The sequence below is a fragment of the Mandrillus leucophaeus genome, unplaced genomic scaffold, assembly GCF_000951045.1.
Source record: "Mandrillus leucophaeus isolate KB7577 unplaced genomic scaffold, Mleu.le_1.0 Scaffold399, whole genome shotgun sequence".
NCBI classification, from domain to species: domain Eukaryota; kingdom Metazoa; phylum Chordata; class Mammalia; order Primates; family Cercopithecidae; genus Mandrillus; species Mandrillus leucophaeus.
The window spans coordinates 1,309,811-1,325,507 of record NW_012104242.1 but is presented as its reverse complement, the minus strand read 5'-3'; the positions used below and the strand labels follow the sequence as shown (position 1 = coordinate 1,325,507).

At 48.9% G+C, this 15,697-nt stretch overlaps 1 protein-coding gene across 1 annotated transcript in view; it reads left to right on the top strand.

Moving 5' to 3' along the window:
* The window catches only part of ADARB2 (adenosine deaminase, RNA-specific, B2 (non-functional)), a 195,154-nt gene that overhangs the window by 113,287 nt on the left and 66,170 nt on the right, over positions 1–15,697 (top strand). The window contains exon 4 of the mRNA XM_011991567.1: positions 3,210–3,324. Within this exon, the coding sequence (XP_011846957.1) occupies positions 3,210–3,324 (115 nt within the window). The remainder of the gene's footprint in view (positions 1–3,209; positions 3,325–15,697) is intronic.

The window sequence follows — 15,697 nt, the reverse complement described above, 5'->3', positions numbered from 1 at the left end:
CCTGTGCAGTAAAGCTGATCAGTGCTGCCTTCGCCTGCCCATGTGCCGTGGGGCCGACCGGCGGGAGAGCAGCCTGCGTTCTGTCACCTGAGAAAGGGAGGCTCTCCTACTCTTCCTTCAAGGTTCATCTCAGACATCAGCTTCAGACAAGGCTTTCTAGACCCTCTGCCCAGCAGGGAGCCCTTCAGTGCCCCGTCCCCTCTACCGGGCCAGTGAGGATGAGCACCCCAAGTCAAGGCCCAACACCAGCCTCTCCATCTCCCAGACCTGCTGGCGCCTACAAGTCCCGGGCCTGGCAGAGGTCCCACCTGTCACCTGGTCCCAGAGGCAGAGCTGCCCCGTCAACCCTGTGCCTGGATGCTTCCCCTGGGAGACGCAGGACGTCCTGGCAGGATGGGACTGGCGGTGCATGCCCTGCAGGAGCCTGTGATGGGGCTGCCGATGTCACCTTTGCCCGCTATCACGGTGCTCAGAAGCTGATTTCTCGAGGCCCGAGGTGATAGCTGAGGCCTCTCGGGGCTCCAGGGCTCTGTGGGCCTCTGTCCCCTGAATCTTCTTCTCCACCCCGGCTCAGAGCTCGGCGTGCAAGCTCGTGGGGGGCACAGGAGGGGCCGGACGACCTCACAGCCAGGCCTGACCTTTAGATGTGGGCAGCGCCAGCCTTCTAGGTGAGGACCAAGGACTGTCACAAAGGCTCCCGCCTGCCAACCACCTTGTGAATGTCATTCATGGCTACTGTGTGTGATTTGGGCACCAAGGAAGACCAAGTTATCACAGGGGCCTGGTCCAGTGACTGGAGCCTGTAATCCCAGTGCTTTGGGAGGCTGAGGTGGGAGGATTGTTTGAGCCCAAAAGTTCAAGGTTGCAGTGAGCCGTGATGGTGCCGCTGGACTCCAGCCTGGGCAGCAGAGAGAGACCCTGTCTCAAAGAAAAAGAAAAAAATTAAGAGTTGTGCTCTCCCTTGACAGCACGCATTGGAAGAGTAAACGAGGGTGCAGCAGGTTGAACAGTGGCCCCAGAAAGACACATCCAAGCCTGTGACGGTGACTGAGAAAAAGTTCTCTGCAGATATCCTCAAGTTAAGGACTTCGAGATGGCCTCATCCTGGATTGACCACGTGGGCCCTCAATCCAATGACAGTTGTCCCTACAAGAGGCAGAAGAGCAGACACAGGCACAGAGGAGAAGGCCACGTGGGGACAGAGGCGGAGACTGCAGTGATGTGGCCACCACCCAGGGACGCCCGGAGTCCTGGAACTGGGAGAGGCAGGAAGAGGCTCCCCAGAGCCACAGGAGGGAGCACGGTCCCTGGACAGCTCAGTCTCAGATTTCTGCCTCCAGAGCTGTGGGAGGATGAATGCCTGCTGTTTAAAGACCCCCAGTTAAGGGTATTTTTCCAGCAGCTCCAGGACACAGCACATGGGGTGTCCAGGACACAGGTTTCCCTCTCTAGACCTGATTCCAGACATGAAAGACAGGACAGCCGGGAGCAGCCTGGGCCGGGAGCACCCAGGAAGACTCCAGGCGCACAGCAGTCCCTGAAAGGTCGGGGTCCCATCTCCCTCTCAGGCCAGCATTGCGCCCCTCAGGAGAAGCCTAGCTCATCTGCCATCTGTCCTATGTGGGGCTTCCGTATTGATTCACGGCACAGTGGGAAAACGAGCTGACATCACCTACGGGCTACAGTGGCTCGGGGCCCTCAAACCCGGCGGTGAGCAGAGGAGACTGCACCGGGCCCTGCACTTCTGCCCTTTACTGCAGAAGAATTAAGAAGGAGAGGGGCTAGGTTGTTTTGTGGCAGGTTTTTCGCTTCTGGCAGGCAGGGCTGTTTTCACACAAACATGTTTTATTGCCTACAAGTGGGATTTTTAAACACTGTCTATCTTTCTTATCGTTATTAATCAGAGAGCTGTCCTTATCAGCAGCAACGCCTGCACAGCATCAGCGTCCGCACACGCCTGGTGGGAATGTGGAAACTGGGCCCAAACACTGCACAGTATCAACATCAGCACATGCCTGGTGGAAACGCGGAAACCCGGTCCGTCAGAAAAAGGGGCTGTTTCCTGCCTCATGGATGAGACGATGAATTGATGTGGCTGCTCAGAGGCTCGGGCAATGCCTGTGGTGACTGGGGCAGACGATGATAATGATGAAAATAGTAAGAGTAACGGTCACAGCCGTCATCTCTGAGCACTTCCTACCAAGTGTGGGGCACTGCGCTGAGCACTTAAGATGCCGTATTGCATTTAATCCTTACAAAAACACCATAAGGTGGAAATGAAGATGATTCGCTTGTAAATTAGGAAAATGGGTTCTGAGGTGTTAATGACTCACCCAGGCCCCTGAGTGGCAGAACTGAGGGCCCAACCAGGTTTCCCTACTCCAAGGCCTGCAACAGCTATGCCAGCCATACTGCCCCCAGTGAGAAGCTTGGGGCCCCACGTCAAGGAAAAGGCAGTGCTGCAGCCTTGGCCCAGAGGAGCCAGGGAAAGGGTGGCCACAGAGCCACACACTGGCTGCCACATGCTACTGTGTGTGCTGCCTTTCCAGAGACCAGCAGTCGCCTTATCACTCATCAAATTATGTTAAGGAGTGTGCAGGGGCACACCTGTATGTGTGTACATGTGTGTGCACATACGCACGTGTACCTCTGTGTGTGCATATTCCTGTGTGCATGTGTGCCCTAGGTGCGTTGTGTGTTGCATGTGAATGTGTGCATCTGGTGCATGTGCAGGAAGGTGAGAAGAGGTTGTGGAGTGAGCCACAGTGCCAGCCATTTAGCCAGGAGAGCAGCCTGAGACTGCCAGCTGTGTAGACACTGGCTCTGGAATACTCAGAAGACTGGTGGCCCATCATCCCTGTAAAAATCCCCTCCTCCTCCCTGAAAGACTCCTCCAGCCACTGCTCTGAGAGGCAGGGAGAGGGAAGTGGACACTGTTTCCATGGGGAGGTCGGCAGAGCTCAGGGTTTCTGCTGAGAGCAACACTGAGGTTAACCACTCATAAGCCACTCAATATGATTCTGAGTTTTGGGGGCACAGCCAGAGAGAGGCCACGTGTGGCTAGGGGGGGACAAGGCTGTGAGAAGGGGAGGAGAGCAGGCCCAAGTGTGGCCACATGGGGATGAGGCTGAGGATGGGGAGGACAGTGCCCATCATCCTTTGCGGCACCTGCTTAGCCCAACGTGGAGGCCTGTGCTTGTGTCTTTCAGGAATTTGCAGACTCCATATCCCAGCTGGTCACACAGAAGTTCCGCGAGGTGACGATGGACCTCACGCCCATGCACGCCCGCCACAAAGCTCTGGCAGGAATCGTCATGACCAAAGGTAGCCACCTCCTCTTTTCCTGTGGGCATTTTCATCTCTAAAGAAAGGAGCATTAGCATCTACCTGATCTTGGAGGCCAAAAGGCTCTCTCTTCCACACCAAGCTGTGACAAAGAAAGACAAAATATTATAGGATACACAGAGATCAGTGACCAGAGCGTATTAGCAGGAAAAGCCATCCTGACCATGGTGCTGTGATTAGGCTGCCAGGACCCAGCTCTGCACAAACATCCCCCATCTCTGGGGGGCCTGGCCAGTCCATTCCGGAGAACCTAAGTCTCCTGAGAGTCCTGAGTCCTTCTCGTTGGGGTGTAACCCACCCCGGAACGCTCTCGTTTCTGCCAAGATTCCCCATCCCAAACACCCAGGGAGGGAATTCCACTCTAAGAAATACGAGTGACCCAGCCGCGAGGGGCATGCTGAGAGCCAAGGAGGCGGCATCTCCAGTCAGCCAGGATGGGGGAAAATGAATGAGGGCTAAATTTGATGAGTCAGCACTGTGGAAATAACAAGCCACCAACCCATTAATAACAAGCCAGCGGGTTATTTGAATTCAACCATTTCCATTTCCAAAGTTTTTCACAACTGTGTAATGACCTCCTCGTCACACTCATTACACTCATACACTTGAGAGTCGTTACAGTAAAATAGTAACTGACTTTGGGATTAAGTTTCACACACACGCTTGCTCTGCATGTGCCGGCAAAATCTAAGGCGGAAAAAGACCATCGACCTGACACACAAACATATTTATATTGAAAAATAAAGGACCAGATGACTGGCATGGCTCTCAGCCATGCTGGGCCAGCAGGGTCCTCTCCAATCTTACTGGGTGTGGGAATATTGGAACCCAGCACCTAGTGCCATGTCTTGGCTGTGTAATCTTCCCAGTGTGGGCCTCCTGGTAAAATGAAAATGAAACTGCTTCCTCACAATGTAACTGGGTGAGATCTAGAATATGGGATGCTTTGAAAGGTAAAGTTGTTTTATAAATAGATCATGCAGTATATAAATATACCAGACCCGCCCTGACCACCAGCACCTGCCCCACCTTTGAGACACAGATGACATCTGCCTCTTTGTGGAATTAGGAATGTTCTACATTGAGGGCTAAGAGTTCACCTCCACCAAGCTCATCCCTGCTGGAGGTGACCATTCCTTCATCCTCCAGCATGCAGCCATCAACTGGGCACCGCCATACACTGGGCACTGCTCTGTAGGCCCACGGGGCTGCAAGGAAGAGACACGGCTCCCACTCAGGGTACAGCAGTCTCACTAAGGGAGCAGTGAGTTTGGCAGGCCAAAAGCATCATCCTAGCACAGAATCCAGCCCCACCTGCACAGAGCCCTGCGACTCATGGCCAGCCACTGAGCCTTGCTGGTACTCTGTTCTCTCACCTTTAAAACAGGGATAACAGCAACACCTACCTGATGAGGTTATTTTGAAGGCTAAATGTGTTCATGTATTTCTAGCTCTTAGAAAGTTACCTAGCCCATAGCAAGTACCATGTAAGTGTTAGTTAATTATTGGTAATGGCACTGTTTCATTTACAAATTATTTAGTCAGTGCCTGGCATACAAAGTTCTGGGGAAACAGCAGAGAACAAGAGACCAAACACTTACCCTTGTGGCTCTTATATTCCAGTGGGGAATGGTTCATAAAGAATAATTTAAATCTAATATAAAAGAACTATAAAAGAATTATGTACACACAGAGTTGTTGGTCCATATAAACAAAACTTTGGTAAATTTTAAAATGTGGAGTGTTACAGAGATTTCTGCTACAGGTTTCTAAATAACTGAGTTTAAATTAGTGTCCTGGTCTGAAAGGAAAGGAGGGAGGGTTGGGGGAGGGAGTAGAAGGGGGAGGGGAGGGGAACCAGCCACCCTGACTTCCTTATTGTGCAATGCACTTCCAGCCCCAGAAGCATAAGTCAGTATGACTTGGAAAGTAATTTTTTAGCATTTCTCGGCTCCAGAACTATGATTGTCCGATATCTTTCCATCTTTCTGGGAAACAAATCTGGCAAGTTTTGGAAGCTACTCTCAAACTTCATGTGGAAAATAGTAATGTTTTACAGAGGCTTCTGGGGAAATGATACTTCTGAGTTGCCAGTGAATACAATGCTGTATGTGTAGGCAATTTATCTACATGAATTAAACTTATTATATGAAAATGAGACTTCACAAGGTAGAGCTTCACTAATTAGTGACTTCTGAATGCTGAAGAATAACTTGCTGAAATTTACTTTCCTATTGTAAAGAGATAAACATTGATTTTAAAAAATTAGAAATGTGCAAAATTACTAATACATTTTTAGATACTCATTTACTTAAAGTTGATGTGCCATTTCATCTTAATTCTAGTTCAGTTATTCAAGCAAATGCCTAAGAAATTCTCAGAGTAATGTGTCTTGTTCTAGTTGCTGTATATGTCACAATGTTTTAAAATTAAACTTATTTTGAAATAAAACACAATTTGATTTGCCACTCCAGTGGATGGGATGCCAACTCACTCACATTAATTAGCTCCTGAAAGTTCTGTTTATGAATCAGAGACCATTTATTTGCCATTATGAAAAATATAATCAGAGAAATATATACTTATGAACAGAAGTTTTTATTTTTATCAAATTAATGCAGTCATATGGTAGAGATTCTGAAGAACTTCTGAATGAAAAGCCATATTCTCCCACTCCACCCCTCACTCCCCTTCACTCTCAGAAGGCACCTCTAACCATTTTAAATTTTGTTCTTGTGACTCTAAGTACTATATTGCTTCTATATTTCTAGATTTTCAGTTCTAGATAACATCTATTGACTCATACTATTAACATTTGATACTTTTTCATTTTCCACTATTGTTTGTAATGCACAATTATAGATAATAAACCTTTATTTCTCATTGCATCAAATTTAGAAGGTGTGGTTTCACTCCGTTCTGTGCATTGAAGGTGGCAGCCCTCAGCCCCTTCCCCACTAGCCAGCTTCTCCCAATTACATGTTACATCTTTACACCATCATCACTGGTATTTATATCCTTCCTTATGCCCATAATTAAGTCTTCTCTATTTTGTCTTTTGAGTGATTGTAAGAGCTGAACAGCATCTATCTGATGAGAGTATTGTAGATATTTCCACCACAGAGCCAAGCAGAACCACGTTCAACCTTCCCAGGACAATTCCCCTGGAAAGGGAGCCTGGCTGCCTGGCGTCAGGACACACAGAGGCTCTGCCTCCACCCCCAGCTCCAAGTTGTGTTGTGTTTAAGTTTGATTCACGTGTGTTGCTAGACTTGCTTATATCACTTTTGAAATACTGTGCTTTTTTTTTTCCCGGAATGTCTTCTTTTTTCTTACTGAAAAAGAAGAGAGAGGAAGATTGTGCTTTACCATACATGCTGTCACGAGGCCTCTAGGGAAGCATCTTGCAGAGGGTACCTGCCTCTCTCCCAGAGAACTCCCCATCCAGGCCCACCGAGGCACATGCTCTGCAGACCCCGCGTCCTGCTCTTCCAGTGGGACACCGTCTCCGAGATCATTGTCTTCTTCCCTGCTTTGTCTCCCCTCATACAGAGCTTCCTCAAGAAGCATCATCTACAATGGGAGATCAACTTTGTGAATATTCCCACATCTCAAAATGCCTTGATTTGCTTCTCATCCGTCTCAATAGGTTCCCAGGTGGGGAATTCTAAGCTTTCAATTATTTTCCCTCAGTATTTTGAAGCAATGTTTCCATTATTTTTTATCCAATATTTCTGACCTGCCTCACATTTTCTCTGCAGTGACCAGCACCCATCCCTACCCGGGAGGGGGAAAGGTCTTTTTTTAATTTGGATTTAAGAATATGTTTAGGTATGAGCCATTCACCTCTCTTGACATATTTAAGCTATTCGTATATTTTCATGTCATTTGTGTTAAGAATTCCTTCATTTACACACATTTCTGTTAAATTTTCAATACTCTGTATTAATCTTCTGCTTTTACTTTTTAAATTTTGGTCTCTTCATTCTTTTACTCAATGTTTTTGGAGATTTCTTAAATTTATCCTACAGCTCATCAACTGCCTTTCCGTCCTAATTTTTGCAACCTATTTTCATTATTTGAGTCTTTCACTTATCCTCCATTCTTCCTTTTTCATAAAGGGCGTGGACTGTGTCTTCCGGGGGAGCCTCTCGTTCTGTAGCTGTAACTTCTGTTCAACTCCTCTGAGGAGACGCCCTGGCCCGTGTCCTCCAGGCCAGGGGCAGTGGTTTTCTGTTTCTCGTGGTCTTTCTCCCGTGTCCTGCTCATGGCTCTCGTCTGAATACACACACTTGTGAACGAGACGTTAGATTGGTATCGTAGGCGCTGGCCTGGTGTCTTCTGCGCTGTCTTCTGTGGCCAGCTGGTCCTTCTCCCACAGGCTCCTGCCCGGATGGGAAGGCGGCGCAGGGCCCATTTCCATCAGCTCAGGTCTCCTTAGGATTCCCGGCAGGCGCCCCCCCCCCAGCCAGCGCCAATGAGGTGGGGTCCCAGCCAGCCCTGGACCCTTCTCAGGTGGTCCTTCCCTCCCTGTAGCGTGAGACTCCATCTTTCATGCTGAACAAGTGCTTCCACCCTCAGACATTCTCCCCAGGGAGCAGGACGCTTGGCCCACTGCCGCAGCCATTTATTAAAAATAATCCTGTGAGCCTTATGCCAGGAGAACACGCACTGCTGCCCCCGGACCCGTAGGCACCGAACCTGAGCCCTCCCAGGCCTGACCTTGAAGGCAGCTGCTCTCTCTGCCACTCGGAAGCTTTGCTCTCATTCTCTCAACTCCTTCTCTGCTCCGACTCACACGCCATCTTCTCAGAGGGCGTGGACTGTTGTCTTCCGGGGGAGCTTGGACACTACTCAGGCCGTCTCCTGGGAGGGCGTGGGCCCTTGCTCAGGTCTTCGGGAGGAGCCTCGCCATGCTCAGGCCGTGTCCCGGTGGAGCGTGGACCTGACTGAGGCCGTCCCCCGGGAAGCTGTGGACCCCGCTCAGGCCGTCTTCCAGGGGAGCGTGGGCCTCGCTCAGGCCGTCTTCCGGGGGAGCGTGGGCCTCGCTCAGGCCGTCTTCCGGGGGAGCGTGGGCCTCCCTCAGGCCGTCTTCCGGGGGAGCGTGGGCCTCCCTCAGGCCGTCCCCCGGGAAGCTGTGGACCCCGCTCAGGCCGTCTTCCAGGGGAGCGTGGGCCTCCCTCAGGCCGTCTTCCGGGGGAGCGTGGGCCTCCCTCAGGCCGTCTTCCGGGGGAGCGTGGGCCTCGCTCAGGCCGTCTTCCGGGGGAGCGTGGGCCTCCCTCAGGCCGTCTTCCAGGGGAGCGTGGGCCTCCCTCAGGCCGTCTTCCGGGGGAGCGTGGGCCTCGCTCAGGCCGTCTCCCGGGGAAGCTGTGGACCCCGCTCAGGCGGTCTTCCGGGAGGGCGTGGGCCTCGCTCAGGCCGTCTTCCGCGGGGGCATGGGTCCCACTCAACCCTTCTCTGGATCACACAGCTTTGTTCCCTCCCGAATCCTCTCGTTTCACCAGACAAAGAAAGTCAAATGTTCTTCCCATCCTCTTGAACCCCGACAGCACTTACTAGCCAAGCTGTCAGGGTACAGCTTTATTTAGAAACTCTTGTGTTTCATGAGAGAATGATTCTTAAAGGGGCTGTTGATAGTGATGCCTTGCATTTAATATGCAGATTTACAGTTTTGACAGCATTTTTACATACACTAATCAGTTTGATTGACATAACCCCGATAAGTGGGGAAGGCAGGAATTCTTATTAACGCTTTAGGAAATACAGACACCAAGATCAAGAGGCCAAGTGGCTTTTCCGACACCCTGCGGGCTGGGCAGAGCTGAAACTTGGAGCTAATGATCCTTTATCCTTCGCGGCTCCAGGTTCCTGTTGGAAGCAGGCATCAAGGCCCGGTGGTGACCACGCATTACCTCTTTATGGGAAATTATTTTTCTGAGTTTATTAAGTAAATAACTAGAAAAAAGGAGTTTTCTAGAGTACATTTTTAGGGGTTCGTGTTTAAACTTTTGCTAGTCTAGCCTACAAAACATGTTCTGAAACCATGGCTTTTATAAATATTCTTTCCCATCTAAACTAAGGTCCAGTTTTATCACTCCATAAATTTCTTGGACTTATAACTGCCCTGGAAAAATGCACATTTCTTGAAAACAGCCTGGTAAAGTTGAACTTTGTAAAAACAGCCCAGGACAACAAGGCAACCCTTCTGAGGGAAGTGGTCTGGCCTCTTTTATTAGAGAAAATACAGAAGTGCCAATTAATTCCACGACGGAGCATAAGTTTTCCAAGTTTTGAAATGTAGACTATGTTTTGCTTCATATGTTTGGCTTTGAACCTAAAATGAGCACATCAGATAAAAAAAAGTGTCTGTACTATCTGTGCCATGCTTTTGGCTTGAATAAAGAATTGTGTTATTGTGTTGTACCAGATAAAACTGGTTATCAAACATGATTTTCCCATTTGTACTTTAGAAACCATGACAGTTTAAATACAGTTAAAATTTCTCTTTCCATCATACAAAGAGCATCTGTGTAAGTTCATCTTCACAAGGACCTAAGAGAAGCGGAGTATAAGGAGTTTATTCCCCCAATTTTTCAAAACCTTTGCTTTCATTGTCTCCCCTGAATGACTGGCAGTCACTTTGATCTTAAAATTAAAAGCAAGGTATTTTTATTTGCATCCAGTCGGGCATGAGGAAGATAAGCTGAAACAAATGAACTGGACAAAAAACCCTAAACAGAAACCTCATGCTGTGATGAAAGATGGCGAATTATCATCTGTATTTCAAGGAATTGATTTTAATGATTGCTAAGTGGATACTGAGAAATGTGAAGCTGATGCTGTGTCTCTGTGGGTCTGTTCAGGCACATTAAGATTCATGGAGGCCAACAGCCCAGTATAATAAGGAGCACTGATGGGCAATTGATTTTAAATCTTTGGTTTAAACTGTTAGGTTTAAACTATAAGATGCAGGATGGATTTCACTACACCAATGCTGACCCTTGCGTAGTGTGAATGCTGACACATTTCTACTAAACATCCCTCCTCAAAATGGAGAGGAAAAGAAAATTAGTCACTGACTGGACATTTGTTCCACCCGAATCCCACTTATGGCTCATTTAAATAGTTTAGCCTGGAATAATTCACAGGGTGCCGATGAAAACCCTCAAAGCTGAATTAACTAAGGAGAGGACTGGCAGCCCTGGCCGTGAGTTAAATCCTCACCAAATGCCTTCATTTATCCCAAGTAAGGAAATGGGTAGATGGAAATAACATGAGAAAGGGAGGAGAAAATATTTTTGCTACACTCTCTCAAGGTCTAGTACTCCAATCAAAGCTGTTCAAACACTTCTGCACTTCTCTGATTATTAACTCATAACTGAGCATTCAATTCTATCTTCAATCTAATTGTCCAAAAGGCTTCACCGCGAAAAGAAAGTCTAACATTATATCTCAAGGCAACACAACTAAACTCATTTTATTCTTGTCTCTTTGACTATGAGTCTTTTTTTTTAATGGAAGCATAACAGTAACTTTGTTGGTGAAAAAATAAAGGACGCTAGCATCCAGTGTTTACCTGCGTGCCAGGCAATGTTTGGGGTATGTAAAGCCTCATTCTTCTGTTATTCAACAAGCTAAAATATTCTTATGTTTACCCTAACCATGCTCTGGTTAAGCACACTTAGGAAGGAGGGAAAGAAAGAAAAAGAGAGAGTTAGGGATGGAGGGAGAGAGAAAGAGAAAAAGAGAGAGTGAGGAAAGGGAGGGAGAAGGAAGAAAGAAGCTTCACAAAATGACTGTGTGTTATCTGTGAGCAGGAGTTATCATCATTGACCGGGTCCCCACTGTGTGGCTGGAGATATTAAAGATATTCTAAAGGATTTGGGCTAATTAGTGAACAAATGTGAAACTGAGTGAAGCTGTAACCTTCTGAAATAAGTGTGAACTTTCAAATGCGTGCACTTGGGGTCATGGTTTATACTCCTTTGTTCCCTAGTAGACCCTGTATTTAAAATTTCAAGATGTGTCCATCTGCATTAGGTGATATTGAAAGAGCTTCCCTGCAGAAGCACTGGAGGAATCTGTGGTGCTGTTCCAGACACATCCACAATGGAACCTGGGGGTAATTCACACCAAGAAACAGGGTCTCATGACTTCACACAGCAAAATGGAGGTCTCCTGGCTTCCTGCCCTATGCTGCTATAACCAAACTTTCCTCTCCCCGCACCTCTCTTTCCCACACACCCTCACTGCACACCGTGTCTGCGTCTCCTGCTGCTGCTCCGTTGGACCTTTGAAGTCCTCATGCACAGCGCTCTGGACCCAGCCCCTGCAGCGGCTTCACCACACTGATGACAGGAAGAGGTGTGCATGGAAGCAGGCTCCCAGGTTAGAGAGGGGGTGGGCATCTGATCCCTGAGGGCTGACCCTGAAGAGGAAGGGAGGTGGGGTCTCGGGCTGAGGAGGAGCTCCTGATGGAAGAAAGCAGTCTCAGCTTTGAGGCCATGCTGGCAACAGGTGGCTCATGGGGGAGCTAGTCATTGACAAGGTCAGTGGAGGGCAGAGAAGGGGAGAAGAGCATGAAGCTATGATCGACAGTGGGTTCGGGGCAGCCTCCCCACCTTAGGTCAGTGCCTACCTATGTCATTGGGTCATTACCCAAGAATGAGGGCTCTAACTAGCCAGCCAGATTTGAGCCCAGGGGAACTCACACCTCAGTCAAGAAAAGAAGAGAAAGTATTGGAGGTCAGCAGAGAGGGCGTGGAGCTCACAGGGTGGTTGCTTACAGATGAAGAAAGCACCATCACTTACAAGATTTAGCTCATGAATTATTTAGGAGCTCTGGCTTCATGCTGTCATTATTTCTGGTTTTAGCACCAGTGAGACCTTGTCAGCCATCCTCGGTGGGAGAAGGAAGAGACCGTTCATCGATCAGACCAGGTGTTTCCTATTTGTTCCTTTGATATAAAAGAATGAGTTACTAATGGGGTGAAGAGCTTGCTCGGCCCAATGCAAATGTGGAGATAAATAGACTTTTCAATCTATTAATTGCAAAGCATTCATTGTCATTCTACCTCATTCTTGGGGGTAGGAAGAGGGCATTGAATATATTTACTAAATGTGAAATTACCATATTTATATCCAGTGAAACCCTCGCAGTGTTGATGTTGAGGAACATAACTAATAACCTTCTCATAAGCTCGCCTGGCCTGATCTTTTGATGTATGTGGTGTCCTACCCCAAATTCTATGCATTTTGCAGTTGTATCCACTCAGAACGCCACTGGCTGCAGGAAGTGAGATAGCTGATTAGCAGTGTTGCAAACAAGCACCTTTTTACCTTTTTACTGTCTCAGTAACCAACAGTGGCCCACGTGCCAGACAGTGGTGGCAGGCACCATTCAGGCCCCTGTGGTTTCAGGATGTGTCACCCCCTGGTCACTCCTCATCCCGCCTGCTGCTGCAGGCCACATTCCCAGATCCCATCAGGGCAGGAGGAGGACATTTTCCATCCTGAAGACTTCTTTTGGCCAGGATTTTGCTGCTGGCCGCTCAGCTGTGCAGGAAGTAACGGGGAGAGCTGGAAAGGGAGAGTTTTGCATCTCAGTCTCCACAGTAGGGCCAGTGAGGGAGGATGGCTTGGAGCAGCTCGATGTTCAAGAACCAACACTGGTGCAGGTATCCATAGTGCCTGCTTACGTCTCCTAGAGCCTCAAGTCCCTCTTCGTTACTGAGCTGTAATACTGGGCAATAATCCAAGTTGAGCACTGTGCTGGGACGAGTGTGGAGAGGACTGTGCAGCAGCAAATACTGCTGCATCTGCCTATCCATTCTCATGCCCCAAAAGTATACTTTGGAAAAGTCAAGTTAATTCAGTAGGAGAATGTGCCAGATGTGCCGTTGTCATGTAAACAGTTAGGTCCCAGGGCTGACACATGGTTGTCAATGTGCTTGCTTGCCTGGACGCCGCCTATGTCAGTGCCTAGCTTGTCCTGCCCTCTGATGGGGCTGTAGTGTGTTTGACTCACCATGAGTCACAGACACACATGTGACGTGTTGTGGGATAGATCCCCTCCACTCTCATAAGGTTGCACTGTCTAGTGAACCACACAGCTGGCTCCCCGCCCAAGGCCCCCAGAAAGGTCACTGGCATCTCCTGAGTTTCCTCCCTCTCACCTCTAACCTCACCGACAGCCCATCAGGTTTGGAGAAGTTCCATTCCCTGAGAGGGAACAGCAAAGAGTGTTAACCAGCTGACATCTGGTCACATCTCTGTCCACAGGCTGACCCTCTTAGGATTGTAGAGGGGGCCACAGTGCCTGAGGCCATCACAGGTGGACAGCAGCCGGCATCAGCCTGGTATAGTTTCTGGGCTCTCTTAGTGCCTTTGCCGTGTTGTATGTTATGTGGAGTGAGCAGCCTGTTGGATTAGTGTGTAGATCCAACGCTCTCACATGTGCCTGGCACAGAAGGCTTGGCGAGTGTCAGCCACACTGAGGAGGACAAGATACATGAATGGCACCCAGGGCCAGTGACTGCCTCATTTCCTGTCAGAGCAACATGTGAATCTGTGTCTACAAAGCAAGCCCCAGCCATTTTGGAAGGAAAAAGAATGAGTGTTAAAACAGCAGAGTTATTCATGTCTAACATTCCTGGGTCCAAGCACTCCCTCATGTTTTGGCCCCATGAGGAGCTTGGAGCATTGGCTCTGCTTGCTTCCTCACTGGGACTGGCATGACTGGCAGTCTCAGCACCTGAAAGTGAGGGTGGCATGTCCTCTGGGAGCATTTTATAAGGAAATCAGTGAGTATGTGATTACTTTGCTTATCCTGACAACTAAGGGCTGAGGCTGAGAAACCCTGGCTTTCACGGCGTGTTCACACAGTTGGACAGAGTCAGCATTTGGGGTTCACTAATCAGTTGCCCACCATTCTTTGAAACTCAGGTGTAGCAAATGGGGACCATAGCATCTGTGGATGCCCACGGAGTGGGTTTTCTTTGTAGATGCCTCTGAATCTACTGAGCACCATATGTGTGCAACGTTCAAGAGAAACTGTCCCTCGATTCAATGGTTTCTCATTCAAATTGCCAAACCAAAGAATCCGCCTCAGTGAAGAGCACCTGTTCCCAAACTGCATCCAGTGACATCACACAGCCAGGTGAAAAAATGAATATTCTGCATCTGCTTTTTTTCACATACTTGTGCTCCCCAAATTCACCTGGCCATAAGAATAACTGAAAATATTGCCTAAAAACAGATTTTCAGAAACCTCACAAGGAGACACTCATTCAATAGTTTTGGGGTTCTTGGTTGGTAGGAGGCTGGAGCCACATCTGTGATTTCAACAGTGACCAAAAGATTCCTCTGATCACACAACTATAAGAAAGAATGGCCAAAACTTGCTTGACATCTTTTATGCAGAGAGCAATTCTCCCAGTTCTGGTGAAGGTGACATGGTGGGCAAGGCTTCTACCCATCATCTCCACTCAGGAGTACCTAGGAAGAAGGTAGACAGTTCTGGTGATGTCACCCACACAACAGGAGGCCCTCCAGAAACTACTACTGCCCCACAGGCACTGGAGTTCTACACCAGTAACCACACAGATTCGCCCCATCCTAACCACACAGTCCACCATGACCTAACCACAGAACCCACTGCATCCTAACCAGAGCCAACTGCATCCTAACCAGACTGTGGCATCCTAACCACAGAGCCCACCATATCCTAACTACAGAGCCCTCTGCATCCTGACCACAGAGCCCACCGTATCCTAACGAGAGCCTACCATACCCTAACAACAGCCCTCTGCATCCTGACCACCAAGCCCACCTCATCCTAACCATGGAGCCCACCTCATCCTAACCACAGAGCCCACGATATCCTAATGAGAGCCCACCATATCCTAACCACAGATCCCACCACATCCTAACCAGAGCCCACTGCATCGTAACCACAGAGCCCACTGCATCCTAACTGCAGAGCCTGCTGCATCCTGTCCACAGAGCCCGCCGGATCCTAACCACAGAGCCCACCACATCCTAACCACAGATCCTACCACATCCTAACCACATATCCCACCACATCCTAACCAGAGCCCACTGCATCGTAACCACAGAGCCCACTGCATCCTAACTGCAGAGCCTGCCGCATCCTGTCCACAGAGCCCGCTGGATCCTAACCACAGAGCCCACCACATCCTAACCACAGAGCTGACCGCATCCTAACCACAGAGTCCACCGCATCCTAACCACAGAGTCCACCGCATCCTAACCAGAGCCCACTGGATCCTATCCACAGAGCCCACCACATCCTAACCACAGATGTCACCGCATCCTAACCACAGAGCCCACC